This window comes from Calidris pugnax, unplaced genomic scaffold, assembly GCF_001431845.1.
Source record: "Calidris pugnax isolate Ruff unplaced genomic scaffold, ASM143184v1 scaffold38, whole genome shotgun sequence".
NCBI classification, from domain to species: domain Eukaryota; kingdom Metazoa; phylum Chordata; class Aves; order Charadriiformes; family Scolopacidae; genus Calidris; species Calidris pugnax.
In genome coordinates, this window is record NW_015090995.1 from 6,928,863 (window position 1) to 6,945,313 (window position 16,451).

The window sequence follows — 16,451 nt, forward strand, 5'->3', positions numbered from 1 at the left end:
CCCCCCCACAAACCCATTTAGGTTTTTTTCCCCTTTTTTTTTTTTTTTTTTTCTTAAAAAAAAAAAAAAAAAAAAAAAGTCAAAAATATATTTCCCTACACTTTCTTGAGCTGACAAGGAGGGATAAAGAAAGAAAAACAAATGCAGAAATGGTTTTCAAAAACAATGACATCAAATGCACGGTGTAAGATCCATTCTTTTAATTCAGCAATGTTTAGTTTCCCATAATACTTTTGGATATGCCCATATTTTTAAAAGCATCTGTTCTTTTGATCTACCTGTTACTTCCAGTTGAAATTTTTTAAGTAGATCTACTTGAGTCAGTTGAGTCAAGAGCCTCTAGAAGAAGGAAAAAAAAAAGTATATGCGCTTAATGAGCAACAAAGTTAGTGATCTGTAGCAATTACCCAAGTGAGTAATTTTGTTTCATTAATGCACCCTAAAGCACCAAGCTGTTTTGTCAATGGGCACTGTAGGGCCATTGCAGTGCTCAAAGAGACAGTTATGTTACCAACCACGATGTAAGGGATGGGTTTACCAACAAGGAGGGAGAGAGGAAGTAGCTTAGTGTAAGAAGAAAATTAAAGACCATCTATTATCATCACGGAAGCCAATGGCAATACCTGTAAAGGTTCTAGTGGAGCAGGGTCACACATCAGGTTTTCTGGCTTTTCTGGTTACTGTGCTTTTTTAAGAGGGTATCTTGATGTACTTAGCATCTCAGTTTGAAAAGGGAAGGAGGGCATGTGCCTGGCTTACTTGAATCCTTCTTGGAGGAAAGTGGAAAAGCAGGCAGCAGAAATGAAGGGAAAGCTGTACTGTAACTTCTAGGCATCTCTGGATCACTTGATATGGGACACACACAGCACATGATATATTAAGGTGAAGTATTGAATATCCATAAAGGAGTACTAGCAAATGGTGTCAATTTTCAAACACTTTGCTTTGTCAGCTTCACAAATTTAAAATCAATCATCAAAAAGTCTCTGTATAGATCAGCTGAAGAGACATAAAACCTTATGGTTATCTCCGTGACAAAAAAGTTGAAATTAAAGATGAGTTTATAAAGACTCAGACTGGCAGAATTCTGTAGTGCTAAAAACTGGGGTCATCCAACCTCTCAGTTTAGAAATAAGTGCTGAGGAAAAACAATGACACTCAGTGCACTGCTAATAAATACATCTTAGAGGACAGCTGAACACGCAGAAAAATAGATTTCACAGAGAGGCTTATTTTCAGCATGAATGCCATTTTCTCACTGCATTATCATAAACATGAGAGAAAAAACAGCTATAAATAAAAAATTCTTGGGCAGTCTCTGGAGACTTGTCAAGAATATGTAGGTTTTGTATGCTGCAGTGTAAAAGTATTCATTAAAATTAATTTTTAAAATGCCCTGTCCAATATTAGTTGCCTGATGTCCTTCCTTTGATCATAAATTATAAATGAACCGGCAAAAAATGAAGAAACCATGATTCCATTAATGAATTATTTAAGTGTGATTGTTAGTTTTCGCAATCATTGGGCTAATAAGCTCAGGCTTGTGACACTGAAGTGTTTCTCATTTGAGGGTGATGATGGTGGTAATGTTATCAACACCGCTATCAGTGCGTCCCATGAAGCGTAAGCTCCTTTGGTGGCTACGCAGTGGCACGGCCACTGGAGCTTCCATTGGGTCTGTGCTGCGGGGGAGGGAGTTGACAGTGAGGAAAGGTGGTGTGAACAGGGTTCGCTGGGTGGCTCCCCCCAAGGCACTACTTTAAAACAGACCCACGGGGTACTGACACGAGAGGATCTTCTCCCCACAGCAGCCTGCCGGTGCCAGCAGCACACGCAACCGGCTTGGCCCATTCCAGCGGTGGCTCCGGGAGCTCCAGTGAGTCCGAGAGCAGCTCCGAGTCCGACTCCGACAGCGAGAGCAGCTCCAGTGACAGCGAGTGCAACGAGGAGTCGCGCAGTGCCACGCCGGAGGTAAAGCCACAATCTCCGCTCCACACCAGCGGGGGCTCAGAGGGGGAGGCATGGGAGGGAGGGAAATCCTGCTCCCTGTTAGAAAAACGTTGGAGTTCTGTGCTGTTTGATGCTGTCAACTTTTTTCTTCCTTTACAGTTTTACGTGTGTGACCCACATACTCATTCTAGCTTTTGGAAGAATCCTTCTGGCCTACATTTGAATTGCTTTAAAGAAATATTTAGATTTTTGCCAGTAGCTAGAGAAGATTTTATTGACACAGTATTCAGCTGGGACTAAGGAAAGGCAACATGACAAAACTATGTCTTCGGGGACCAGCTAAACTTTTTAGTTGTATTAAATTTCTCCAGGGCCACATTGTAAACCAGATAAGGAAGCCTAATTAACCATAAATACTCCATAAATACTCCCGTAAAACTAGCAGTCGCCACTAGTTGACTGAAATAAAAGGGTAGGTTAAAAACGTTCTCATTTAAAGGGAAAAGCGTTGCTTCTGTCTAAGATTTGTTCTTTTTCATTCTTCAAACTGCAGCCTGAACCCCCCTCAACAAACAAATGGCAGCTGGATAAATGGCTAAATAAAGTGAACCCCCACAACAAGACCATCATCAACAATCAAAATGAGCCTCACAGCGAGACCAGCTCCCAGGCCCAGAGCAACCAGCAGGCCGAAGGGCCAAACAAAGGGAAGCTCAACAGCAGCCTGCCCCCGACCGATTCCAAAGACAGGGCGATCCTTAGTCCCATCCGAGAGAAAGCCAAACCGCGGGTTGCCCAGAAAACCCCAGAGGCAAAGAGCTCCAAGCAGAAGTCACCAGCTCATAATGAGCCAACTTCACAAAGGACTACTGGGAAAAAGCAACCCAAAAAGGTAGAAAGGACTTCCAGTGTAGAAGAGTATAACTGGCCCAAACCAAATAATACCAGCAACACTCCCAAAGAAAAAGACACACAGGAACCCCCCGAGCAGCCAAAGGTTCGAACTAAAGCAGCAGTTGGGAAGACCGCTCCAAGGAAAGAACCACGAACTAGCACAGGCCTCACTTCGGAGAAGAAAAAGTACAGAGGCCCCAGCAAAATTGTTCCCAAGTCCCGGGAATTCATTGAAACGGATTCATCTACTTCTGACTCAAATACAGACCAGGAGGAGAGCTTGCAGGCAAAGGTGCTGCCAGCTTGCACTGGGTCTGGCAATGGCGTCAAAGTGAAGGACTCTGGCAGTAACATCCTCAGCGTAAGTAGTTTAACTAGCAATGGCAGCAACACATCCATTGACCAGACCAGCAACGACTTGGAGGAGCAGCTCTTTTCTCCTATCCCAATCGTACAAAATGAACTTCTGTCCCCACTGAGAGAATATGAAGAACTCAAATCTCTGTGGGTGAAAATAGACCTTAGTTTACTCTCTAGGATACCTGGACAAGAGCCTTTTGAGAGCACGTCTGTGAAAAGTGAATCGAGAGAGGCAAATATGAAACACAGACGACCATCTCGAGAGTCCCCTACCCCAGCAGCTGAAAAACCATCCACAAAATCCAAAAGGAAACACAAGGTAAGTAATTTTCATCGTCCGGAGGAAAACACTGAATTTCTATGCGTCCTCAAGGTTAGGACAGCAGCCAGTGAGTGAATCCACGTGGCACCTGCAGCAGGGCCATAAGGAGGAGTAACGCTAAGGCTTTATTGTTGTTACAAAAGACATACATTTACAAATGTATTAATTAACATCAGAAACTAGTAAAAAAACAAACTCCAGCTAACAAAATCAATGAACAATGTATTTTTTTTAGATTGGTCTAACAAGCTTTTTCACTATATTTGCTCCCTTACCTATTAATGTCCAGTGTTCTGTAATCTGCAGAGATTTGTAATGATAAGTTCGTATTGCTACGGGTTCAGCCATACTCAGAAAATGTTACTTCTGTTTGGAAGGCAGGGTTTCATTGTCTGCAGAATTAAGGCATTTTCACCACTGGCTTAAACAGGCATAGCTTCATTAACATCAATGGCATGGTGCTTGCTTATGCTCCTAGTGAATTTAGTCTTTATATTGTTTTGTTGTATAAACAAATATGATTCATAGAAATATCATTTGCTTAACTAGCTGCCTTCTCTACACAGCTACCTGAAAAAGCAAATATATTTTGGCTTAAGGCATTATGTTTTATCATGTGTTTTATGTTATTTATGCCCAAGGGTACCCTATCTTGTGGGATATGACAGTGTACTTCAAACTAAATGTGTTTTCAGAGAAGAAACTGAAGTTTTATATCGTAAATGAATTTTTGCAGTCAGTTTTTCCAGCTGAAATGGTTTTGCTTTGGTCTGTCTGTGAGAAGTCATCATAGCGGAATTTTTTTTATACCCCAAATTTTATAAATCATAGTGAAAGTGACTTCAGCTCTCTGTTCTAATGGAATTCTTGAAATCCTGAGTTTGAGCAGTCCAATGATACGAGAGAGTTAATACAAGACAAAGACAAACAATGCCAGGCAGACACAGGGTCTGCACCCCTGCCTACATGAGTCACTGCACTGGCTCCTTCCCTGTTGAATTAAGTGGAAATAATCACATGAGTAAACTCAGCAGGTTTTTATGCCATTTATATTCTAGCTGTACACTAAAGGCAGAGATGTAAGAAGGAGTGAGAAAAGAAAGAGGAACGGGATGTATAAATGTCCATGCTTGTGTGTATGTATGAGTACACCAGAGTGTACATTAATTAGACAGAAAACCTTCTTGCTAGGTAACTTAGTGGGGTGTCAGTATGATGGAGAAGGAATCTTGGCTAAAACATTAATATATAATATAATAATATATATTGGCAATTAAATTGAGGGCTCCCAAGAAAAAAAGAAAAGGGTTATATGAAAATTGGAACCTCGTAATTTCATTAGCTGGGATTTTGAATCAGAAAGTATCAAAACGAGGAACCTCGCCCTGGGACTGTACAAACTAAGCTACACTCTGAAACAGCCTGTTCAGTTGCTGTATGATTGTTCACTGCTACCCAAGGGGAAACAAACCAATTAGGATGACTTGAGGGTATATCAACAGTTAAAACAGGGAAGGGAGACCCTGATTTGTGTTTCTAAATCACACTATTAAAAGATTTCTTTCAGCCATCTACTAGTGGGCTTGAAGGCTGATATGAAGGTTCCAGTGACAGAGCAGTAATCAGCTTTGCTTGTATCATCCTAGTTCAGGCACAAAAGTCATGCATCAGGGAATCTTTCAAAGCAAATTTTAAACGAGCTATCACTGTTAATGACTACCCCAGCTCAGTCCTGTAGTCCTCTAGTCCTGTGAGGAATACTTACTCAGGGAAGTTTTCCCATCAACTTCCATTAAGTCAATGAGTAAAAGCTATTTACTTGAGTAAGATTTGGTGCTATCAAGTCATTCCATCTGAATTATTAATTAAATTCCAGTGCACTACAGAAGATAACTATAGCATATGAGGCATTTTGCTTCCTAATTATCTGGCTATGTCACTTGTTATATAACTTCATGTCATGTGTTTGGAGCACGTTTAGCCCTGATTTCAGGTGACTTTGACTTCTTTTAGACCAGTGTTTTAACTGCTGCTACTGTAAAGGATGTGCACTGAGATTCCTGAGCTCCTCTTAATGGCAAGTGAAATTGTGCATACGTGCTGGATCTTTCAAGCTCTACCTTTTTTGTTAAAGCAGACAGAAAGCCTGGATACCTTTGTTGAAAGCAAGAAGCAGCGCCTGGAGGACACTTCAGCTTCATGCCTGCTCCCACCCTGTATCTCTCCGATACCGAATCACAGATTAACCAGCACTAAAGAGTAAGTTCTTTTTTTTTTTCACATAACATTCATGAGGGATTTCACAGTACTGTTCTACAAATGTCTTTGCTGTAGAGCCAGATGGGCTTTACAGCCCATAAGCGTAAGTGACCCAGCATTGCTATTCCCATCCATCAGGAAGAGGATCCACATGGTTTTGAATGAGATTCATTCATCCTTCTGATAGACTACAGGAGTTCTGAGTGCCACCACAATCCTGGTGTACTCTTCTACCCCCATACTGCATCCTTTCAATGTTTTTTTCTTACCCCTATCATCCTTAACCTCTATGGCCAGATAATCCTACTAAAAGTGGGCTTTATTTGATTACCTGGAATTTATTTTTTAAAATCATTTTACAAGAGACAGTTCTCAGTTTTATTGAACAAAATAGGGACTTTTCTGTTCCCTTCAGCAGCTCTTATTCTTTAACTGTGTGTACAGCCATGCCAGGGGTGACCATCTTAAATGTTTCAGACATACGTGCTTTGTGTTTCAGCAGATGTATAATCAAATAGTTTGTGCCTTTCAGAGTGTCTTTGAGAGACGGCTATAATGCTTGAGCAAACAGGCGCCACGTAAATAATGATTCTGATTAGTATAATCACAAGATTAACATTCTATAAATAACCAAAGAGTCCAATTCCCTTCTGTCATCAATTTTGTGCTTTTACAATTTTGAGATGAGGCACTTCTTTCGGCTTCACACTAGGACACGCAAAGAAACAGACCCGCAATGTGCTTCTGAAAACAATGTGATTGAAGTATTATTTAAACTTAGATAAAGGTCAAAAATCATTTACGAAATAGCACACAAATTTTAAAATCCATGAAGAAGGTTAAGCATCATTTTATTTATAGTGGTGTAATTATGGAGTAACTTCAGTCCTTGAACTAACACCTCATTCTACCACTGAGAAAATCAGAGTTGGAGTCTGGAAAAGGCAGATGAGTTGAAAGTTACAATGTGGTCTGTAACATGTTGCACGTTTGATAAACATCATGATGGGTGTTGCCTGATTGTCATTGCTAGAAATACAATGAGCAGAGATATATTGCGGAGGGAATCAAGGATTATCCATCCCCAACACCTCCACAATCCATTAAAAAAATCTTTCTATTCTTGTCGCCAGCAAGCCCTAAGGATCCACCCCCAACCTGATGTTTCTTAATTTGAGCTTGTTTTCCAGGTCATTAATTTGATTCCTCGGAGCTTTCAAGCCCTTGGTATTCTCTGTTAAAATATAATTGTGTCCGTCAATAGTTATTTCCATATGCTAGCTTTTCCTCTCCTCTGCCTCAAATTTTGAAACAAAATTTTTTTACTTTTTTTCCAAAGCAGTGATTGAGGCCTGAGTCCTGAAACCTGCAATATTGTTTGATAATTCAGGTCTTCAGCTCCCAGAGATGTGTAACTGAATATAGATCAATGTATTTCCCAAAAGATTAGGGGGCTGGCTGAACTGTGTGACGACAAATTTCTGGAGAGCCCCAGATTGTTTTCAAGCAGTCAGGAGTGGTTCTGTTCTCCAGAGGGTTAAGTAGAGTTTTAAGGGGAGGCAGAAGAAAGGGGAAGCTGAAAGTACCCTGTTGAAGGGCATGGGGGAAAATAACACTTCAGTGGTAAAAGGTTGAAAGACAGGCTTTGCCATTTGCTCCTTTATTCCCAAAGATTCCACATTTTCTTTCAGAACTCCTAAGTGTCTATGTAAGGACTTCAAGGAATGAGGGTGTTTCAGCTACAGGTGTGATGATGATGTTCATCCATTAAGAAGGCGTTAGGTCCCATGGTGGATGTTCTCACTCAGGAGGAACCTTAAGTCTCTCCCAATAAAACTTAATCCCTGTGCCAACAAGCCAAGTTCCCCAAAGCAGACTTCAGAGGCTTTCACTGGGTTTTTATAGATAAAAGAGTGTTTTGACAGAGAGACCGTGATCTCTGGGCCAAAATCTGGAGGCATTCAGGAGTCTGGAGGAATCAGTGAAAAATAGGCCACACCTGTGCTTTTGCAGTTCCCACTGGCTGCCTGTCTGTGGTTTAGGCATTTGAATACATTTCTCTCATAATCTTTCCCTAAATATATGAGCTCAATAAAGCAAGCAAAGATGCACAATTAATTTTTAAAGGGTTACATGTCTAATATGGGCAATTATATGCCTAATTTCCACAAGTTTCTATGACTACATGTAAAATTTGAGTGTAGAAATTTCAAACAATGAGTTGTGAACTTAAAAGCCACTTGCACAACCAGAGATCTGGTTTGTATTCTGTACTCATTGCATAAGCAGCGAGTTACCTCTCTGCTTGTTCCTTCCCTCACACGCTCTGGGGCTGATGCCTTTTCCTGAATCTGACATCACACTTAAAATATAATTATTCAGACTATTGCCACTGTATTTTCCATATTTCTGATAGTTCATAGCAAATGAAGAAATAGATGATACTGTGTTTTGTCCAAGTAATTCACAGTAATTCCTTGAAACGCTGCTGTGAGGCAGGATTTTTGTCAGATCAGCTGCCCACTTTGCAGCAGAGGTTTATTTATGTATTTACTTGCTTGCCAGAGCAATTTTAATTTAAGCATTAATTGTATGTGCTGCAGCATACCAGTTATATGTGAGTACCTGATTGGTAGACCTAGTCCAGACAGAGCACTTTTCGCCAACATTTGGCAGTCTGTAACAACACAGAGAGTTATTTGCTGATGCAAACTGTGAGTCTGAATTTCAAACTAGATTTGTACCAGTGAAACGTGCCTGCTGTCCAACAGGCACGCTAGAATTCTGTCTGAGGCAAGCATTGCAGCCTGTTTTTCAAGATTTCCTGTTCCCTTTTGTTTGACCTTTAGTTAAAGATGCACCTGTAAGTGCAGGCAACAAATATTAGCTGATCCCTTGGGTAGGCACACCGGCGTTCATTGGGGTTCCTTCACGGCAGAGACAGCCTTCTACATCTATGACAATGACTTCAGCTTCATTCAGTTGCTGCCATATGGTCCAAGCTAATGCGGGAGTGACCTTTCCCTGCTAACCCCCTGCAGAAAATCAGATACACCGTCAATGTGCGGCACTTCATTGTGGACAGGGAGAGTAGAGGCAAAGGAAAGCCAAGTGATTGGTATAGACAATGGCTTTGTCTCACTAACAGGCCAGAGATGCCACTGCATACCACAAGGAGCGGATAAAGAAAGGGCAAAGAAAGGCAGCTTGAAATGTGGGAGAAGATGGAAATTCTCTCTCCTTCACACACTGACCTCTTGTTGCCTGCTTGCTTGCTTTCTGCCCTAAAAGAAACAAGGCTGGAAAAGAAAAAGCAGATGGGGAGCCTCCTTGTTCCTTGATAATTGGCCTTTTCAGACACAAAGATAAACCCTGCAGCCACAAGACCATCAGTTCTGCTTGTATTTTTTCCTTGCGCTTTTATTGTGTTTCTCCCTAGATTTTAAATATAGTTTAACTAACAATCATGTCAGCAAATTAAACCATTGAGTCTCGGTAATTATTGCAATAAATTCATTCAAAATTAGCGATTACTGCAATCAAAGACCAGTTTCTTAGCCCATTAACAGCCCAAAGCAAAGTGACAATCTGGTTAACTGCTGGTAACAACCTATTTCATGGAGGTTATTGTTAACATAAATGCTTTGGCGTAAATCTGAGGGAGGTAACATTGCTAAATAAATTATCAGCTTAATTCCTTTGATAACACATAGGATTAAGTAGGCAATAAGGAAAAAAAAAAAAAGGAAAAAAAAACCAGACAGAATTATAATGGTAAAGTATTGTTGTTTTGTTTGGGTTTTTTGAATTTGAGTTATGTAGGAAAAAAGATATCCTCAAGTGCATTTTCCTTTACAATTAAGTCTTTCTACCCACAGAATTACTGGTGTGCCACAGCTGTGTAGCTGCACTTATATCTTGGTTTGACCCATCTTATATTTGAACCCAAAGTTGAAGTGAACTGGTGAAGTTTTAAGTGGTGAAGTTTTAAGTGTGTTACCTGCAGCCTTCTTAATTTTTTCTTGTCCTATTAAGTCCCTCCACCTCTGTGTAGCAGCTGAGGAATGTGACTTTTCTTGCTCTATATGTTCCTTAAGTTTCCCCATGCAGTGGTGGACTCTGCAAGTGACAGTCCTGCATTAATCCTGGAAATAGCCACGGATGTGCTGAGGAGCCTCACTAGTGGTGCAGGGTCAGATCCTAAAGTGGACTTGGCCAATGGCTCACATTGATTTTTTTCTTCGGTTGCTTTTGAGATGGACATGCCAGACCTGGTTGCTCTTCCTTTGCAAAGCTGTACCAGGGAGAAAGAAGAGCTCCACACACTTCTGTGCACAGAGGCATGGAAAACCACTTCACTCTGTGCTCCCACCAGTATATGCAAGTTCAGGACTCCCTGTGTAGGACACTTGTTTGGAAGGATTCTACTCCTGGGTATTTCACGAGCTGTGTCTGCTTGGCCTCCCTACAATCCAGTAACATGCATGATTTCCTGGGGCAGTGCTTACCCTCCTCTGGAAAACTTTCCTCTGGAAAAGGTTCAGAGTATTATTGTGCTATAGCTGCGGTAACTTGTCTGAGTTCCAAAATGCCCTTTGGGGGTAAGAAAGCTAACAGATGGGGCTTCAAGTCAGAACTTTTTGGAGGATATATTGCAGGACCACATGTGCATAAAATCAGTCTCTTCGAAGAACTGCCAGTCTCTTCCAACCTAGTTGCTTTACTTTGATCTTCTTCAGGCCCATGTGTTTTCTGAGCAGGACAGCATCCATCCCAGGCCTGCTATTCGGCAATATGAATTCTGTGCTCATTTTATTTCTTCAGCCTGAAGATCTTTAATATCAGAGGATTTCAAATAAGATATTTTTAACTCTGCTTCAGTGGAATTAAAATAGTTTTGAATAGAAGAGCTATAAAACCTGAAACATGGGGAGTTTGTTTGATTTCACTCAGTGATATCACAGGTAGGCTACAATATTTTTGTGTCACTGAAGGTCTTAATCAGGGGAATGACCAAAGCTGGTGTAGATATTAGTACTGCTGGTAAAACTGAAAAGAGGCCAGACTAGAATGAGAGTGAACTCCGTAATGAGGAAGTTTCCAGAATAAGGAAACTTGGGTTGCTGCCTTCTCTTTCTCTGGTTCCTTTAAGGCAAAGGAGGTCTATAATTCCTGACAGTGACTGAAAATGACTGGGAACGAAACATAAATTCTTGTTGACTTAATTTGTTATTGAGATTTTAGTCAATAATCATGAAAAGTAAATGATTTTGTAGTGCAATATTAGATGTCTAACAAAAGATTAAAATACAGGTTATCTTCATTGACTGAGCTAGGACAGTACCTAAAACAAAATCTTGTGAGTAGATTAACATGTTAAACAGTCAGTGGGGTGTTGGGGTTTGGTTTTCTCTATTTTGATGCATTTGAGGGCAGAAAGGTCTGGTAGGTTTTTTTGGTTCTACTGTATGTCACAGCTGCCATTTCTAGTCAGCTAACAATTTCTGTACATAAAACAGACAATAGATTATCATATTACTTGAGCTTTCATGTCAAAACCACATTCATTTTCTGAATCATGTTCAATTCATCAAGCAATATTTGCTCAAGGGCTTTTGCCAGCTACAATGTATCATTTTAATATAGTGTTGAACAATGGTTTTATTCTAGAGGTCAAATAATTATTATCTTGTTATTGTTATGGTTATCATTTTGTAGTTGTTATAAATTATTTTTTTTGATTCACATGCCGTGTGCGATTATGGTTTTTTGCAAAGGTTGCTTATGTGGGCCCTAATCCACCTCTTAAAAAGATGCTTAATGTTAAACGCATAAATAGTCATACTTGATGTCAAAGGAGCTAACGCCATGCATAAAACTTTCCAGCACTTTGCTGAGTCAGAACCTCTGTGACCTCTCAAATGAAGACTGACTCAAATTAGCATTTAAATTGGGTGCAATTTGTACTAATGCACTGGAAGTTGTCCTCCAAAGCAGGAGGTTTCTGCAGCCATTGAAAAGGCAGAGACAGCTCTTCTGTTTTCACTGCCTGTCCTCTTTTGACTTGGTTCCTAGGCCATGGGGAATGCAGGGCATATTTGATGGTAGAGCTGGCTTTTCAGTAAATAAAATCTAGAGCTTTGTGCTGTGGAGGATTAATCAAAGATCTTGAAATGCATCTGGTTCTTATCTGTGTCCCAGGAGCAGCGGTAGCTCAGTGAAGAAGGTGGCAAAGAAAAGAGAAGAGAAGCTGTTCCCTCCTCCGTTATCCCCCCTCTTGGATGAGCCTGTGCACCGGCGGCACAGCAGTGACAACAGCTCCTTCAGCCAAGAGACCAACATCACAAACACCTCACAGACCAGCAGCTCTTCCTCCTCTGTTTCTAAACACAGAAAGAATGAAAATAAATCCTCTTCTAACCCCAAAGGAATCTGTGTAAGTAACCAACCTCAGTTGCTGGAAGTGAACAAGCTAAAATAAAATTAACTTAGCTTTGTTCTGTTTGATTTTTTTTTTTCCCAGTATCTATTTTTAAATGCTTATGTAGCTCCACTGAAGAGCAGTGAGAAGTGGATCTTTGCAGAGGTGGGCATAAGCAACTCTTGCACGCTCCATTTTTAGGTCAGCGTTAGGAAGCAGCCAGTACCCAACCTTAAAGGAGAGCCTTTGCAACCACCAAGTAGCTGCAATTAGTCCCTTAACTCTGCAGCTACAGCACACACATTTTGAAAATAAAACCTCAAGAATTTAAGTATCCATCACCTAAATACCCCACATTCTCAGCCAGAATTAAGCACTGTAGTTACACTGAATATTGCAGCATAAACTTTACAAACAATAAAAATCTAACAAAAGCTACCTGTGCATAGTACACTCAACATGGGTTGAGTTTGCAGGCTCCCAGCTTACAGCAGTAAGATTTATTTACACCCGATCTCCACAAATTACATATTTTATACCATGTAAATATCATTTTTTCCCTCCCACAAAGACATCATTCTGTTAGGAACATCTCCCCATCAAAGGTTTTCACATAGGCAATTCTTTCTTGTTTGTTTTTCACCAGATTCAGATGTTTTTTTACTGATAATACATGAAAAAGAGCCCGAACTAGAAGCTGCACAGAAAATTGACTTTAAAAAAAGTAATATTTCACATCAGTTTGTCATCATCTTTTGGGTTAAACAGGGAAACTTTGGGTTTTTGGCCCATTTTAGAAAAAAGTCCTCCCTCTAGAGTTTCAAACATACTGTTAGTATCAAACTGGATCTTAGTATCACTGTCAAAATTAAAAGACAAGAAGAAAATTTTGCCACAGAAAAGGACATACATAGTCCCGATTTTCACAGTTCGCTGCTTTGTGAGAGGTTGTTACCCTGCACTGGAATAGTAAAACTCACAAGTTGCATTGGATCGTAGGTGACAAATCACTTCACCTTATTCATTCATCCCTGTTGCTTTCTGATATCATTGTGTCACTTCAAGCTGCGAGAGTAATACACAAGCCTTCAACTGAAATCAATGCCAAAATGAACTGCGTATGTCAGCAAATAAACAATGCTATGTAAACAGCAGGGCCACTTCCTCTCACTCCCAGCATCTCTAGGCAGATTTATCCTTGGTTTATCTATTATCCTGATACATGAAATAGTTGTCTTCTAAAATACGTTAGATTTCTTTCCCTAGTCCATTGGTTCATCTGTAATTTAGTTTTATCTGGTTGTGGACCTAGCTTGCAAGTTGCAATTGCCTGATTTAAATGCTTCTGTGATGCTTCTGGTTTTAATCAATGCAAAGTCACAACTCCTGACTTCTGCTTCCCATTCTTCTCTCTGTTCTGTGCAGCAAGGGTGAGGAAACTGTTCCTTGCTGAAATCAGAGCAGACATTTTAGACATCTTACAGTTAGCTAATAGTAATATAGAAAAAAAAGGTTAAATTAATGTGGTACACCTTGAATGAGTTTGAGTTTACATCCAGCTCCTCTGTATTAGATTTCCCCACCCTTGCTTTAGCCAGTGTCTCTCGTCAGTAACACTGTGGTGTCCAGGCTGACTTTATCTAAGAGTGTAAGTTAATGACTTCAGGTGAGGGGTCAGAGGTAGAGTCATGTTGCCTAATTAATCTAATAGGCTTATGTTGTATAGGATGGAAGGGTGATTTTGTGAGGTAAACTGGATGTAGTTGGGTACATATGAATGCTACTTTGTGTCTCAGCCTTTCGTTTGTTTGGGGTTTTTGCGGGGGTGGATATGAACACTGATATTGTTGGAAGGTGTTTGTTGGAACTATGAAGAGTTACTATCAGTCCTGTTTTTTCTAGGAGGAAGAATCTCACAATACACCAACAGCTAACACTCTTCTTGACACCAGCCATCTAGAAACAGACATCTGGTCTGCAATGCCAACACTTTCCAATGGGAATTCTGAGCCCAGAAGACCCAAAATAACATTTGATGATGTGTAAGTATTACTGGACCTCTGTGCTAGCTGCACATTACGTAGCTGGGATTTTCATGCAAGCAGAGCTCCCAGTGAGAGAGTATCTTTGATTATAGCTTTAGCATTGGGCACCTGTGCGGATAGTGCTGCACAAAGGCACACAGTTTTAATCTTTACAAATGAACTGTTGTCACTGATTAATGAAGACTATGTTGATAAATGTTTTCAGATCATGAATGTTGGTTCACGGTAATTCTTCTTCATTTTTTATTTTAGATTCTCTAATGAAAACTTCTTATACTTAATTACTTTAAAATATTTTTCCTTTTCCTCCATTCAGCACACATTAATGAGTCCTTTGGGTGGCCAGTCTCTATGGCTAGTTATTTTATATTCTGGTCACCCACCATATGTATGCATACAGCAGTTTCAGATTAAGATTCAGGTTAAGATTTAAAGAGATAAGTGCGTGTATATGCCAAATTTTTTCTTGGAAGCAGTCAGCAATTTTCATAAACAACATTTGCCCAACTGTATGAAAATAAAGACTTGTAATAATGGCTTTTGTCTCTTTAGGCTTCACAATGCGGATTATTACATGCAAGAGGCTAAGAAGCTGAAGCATAAAGCAGATGCATTGGTAGGTTATCACAGGGGTTTTTTGTTTCTTTCCATTATGGAGCTGGGTGTTACAAAACTCTACATTCTGAATGTCACCTAAAGCCTCACAAACCAAGAGGAACCCTGCTATTGACTAAAGCATGTTTCAAGTTATGTTTCATAAACAGACTGTCCACAACAAGTCAAACCCTGAGCACTGTTCTAGCCTTTAACAATTTGTTCCCAAAAAAAGTAGCTCCTTACAATAGCTGGTGTCTCTTCCGAGGAGGAGCAACAGTCATGCTGTTTATAAAGGATGTTTCATAAAAGATGATGTGTATTTGAAAATTGTTTTTCTATTCATTTTAAGCCTAAACCAAAAGTCTTGAAATATTCCATAACACAAAGTTAAGAAAAGCAAATCACCCTCCACCCCATTATCATGTGGTAAAACCATTTGATATTTCCAATCCAATTGTTTAAAATTGGCAACGATTGATTTTTGAATAATACATTCATTCTTATTGCATGCTTTTAGGCTGGTAAATAAAGACTCGACATGCTTCTTCCAAAAAAATCTTGCAATGAGGTTTTTGAACCCTGGGAAAGATTTTTCTCTCATTTTACCTCAGATGAAATTCCAGTAAAATTGACCTAATTTTGCGAAGTGGTTTGGTTTTGATAAAACTACTTAATCTGATAGATTATACTCTATCATAGTTTGTTCAATCCAAGATATTGCTAGCACTGAAGTGCGTTAATAGCCATTTGCTTCATAGGTAGGGGCTTTACTCCTGTATGTGATATAGAGTGCAGAACAGCAGTTCATTTAGGCAGGCTTAGTGGAATTTGACCCCTCTATTTATTTAAATTAAGATGTCTTAAATGGAGTGTTGTGATTCACTTTGCTCCTGAAAATCACGACTGAAAAAGAACTGGTTGATTGTTCACCTTTGGCTTTATTATTTGTGGGGGTTTGGGTTGCGTATTTTATCATTCCACGTAGAGAATTTGTGCTTGGAAATAAGTGTTTGTCAAAAAAAACCATGCCAAAACAATCACATGCTATGCTTTTAAAAAAAACAAAACAAACAAATGAAGGAAAAAGAAAAAAAGGCTCTCCCTCTGCTGTGGGTGAGCTGAAGGAGAGTTGACGTGTCGAGCTGCCTGCTTCAGCTCTCCAGGCTCCCTTTGACTTGGGGCACAGCGTTACCCAGAGTGTTTTCTGTGGGAGGTGGGTTTGGGTTTTTGGCAACCTGCCGTGACTGTCAGTAAGTTCGCGGTCGTCCCTCCCAGCCTGCCTGTTTCCAGGGGGTGGCCTGCACTGGTTCCTGCAGCCCAACTCAGCAGAGCGTGTTCAGCCAGAGCCCTGACGTCTGCACGCAGGAAAGGTTGGCAGGAGCAGACTGACAACACCTCCCACAGCTGATTGACCTTTAAAGAAAATACACATGGTTCTGGCACAGGGATGCCTGCTCCACGCTAGCAAATATTTACAGGCCGAGGCTCCTGATGATCTCGACATGCTATGTCAATCCGCTTCCCTCCACAGCCTGATTCACTCAGAAAGTGTTGACCTGTCTCCCGTCCTCTTACCTTTGACTATGCCTTGCGGAATTGAGGG

General features: G+C 40.3%; 1 protein-coding gene across 1 annotated transcript in view; it reads left to right on the plus strand.

The window, feature by feature from the left end:
- AFF2 (AF4/FMR2 family member 2) overlaps positions 1–16,451 on the plus strand; it is a 341,823-nt gene that overhangs the window by 302,028 nt on the left and 23,344 nt on the right. The window contains exons 11-16 of the mRNA XM_014954912.1: positions 1,809–1,971; positions 2,504–3,523; positions 5,661–5,785; positions 11,987–12,221; positions 14,109–14,248; positions 14,804–14,867. Of these exons, the coding sequence (XP_014810398.1) occupies positions 1,809–1,971; positions 2,504–3,523; positions 5,661–5,785; positions 11,987–12,221; positions 14,109–14,248; positions 14,804–14,867 (1,747 nt within the window). The remainder of the gene's footprint in view (positions 1–1,808; positions 1,972–2,503; positions 3,524–5,660; positions 5,786–11,986; positions 12,222–14,108; positions 14,249–14,803; positions 14,868–16,451) is intronic.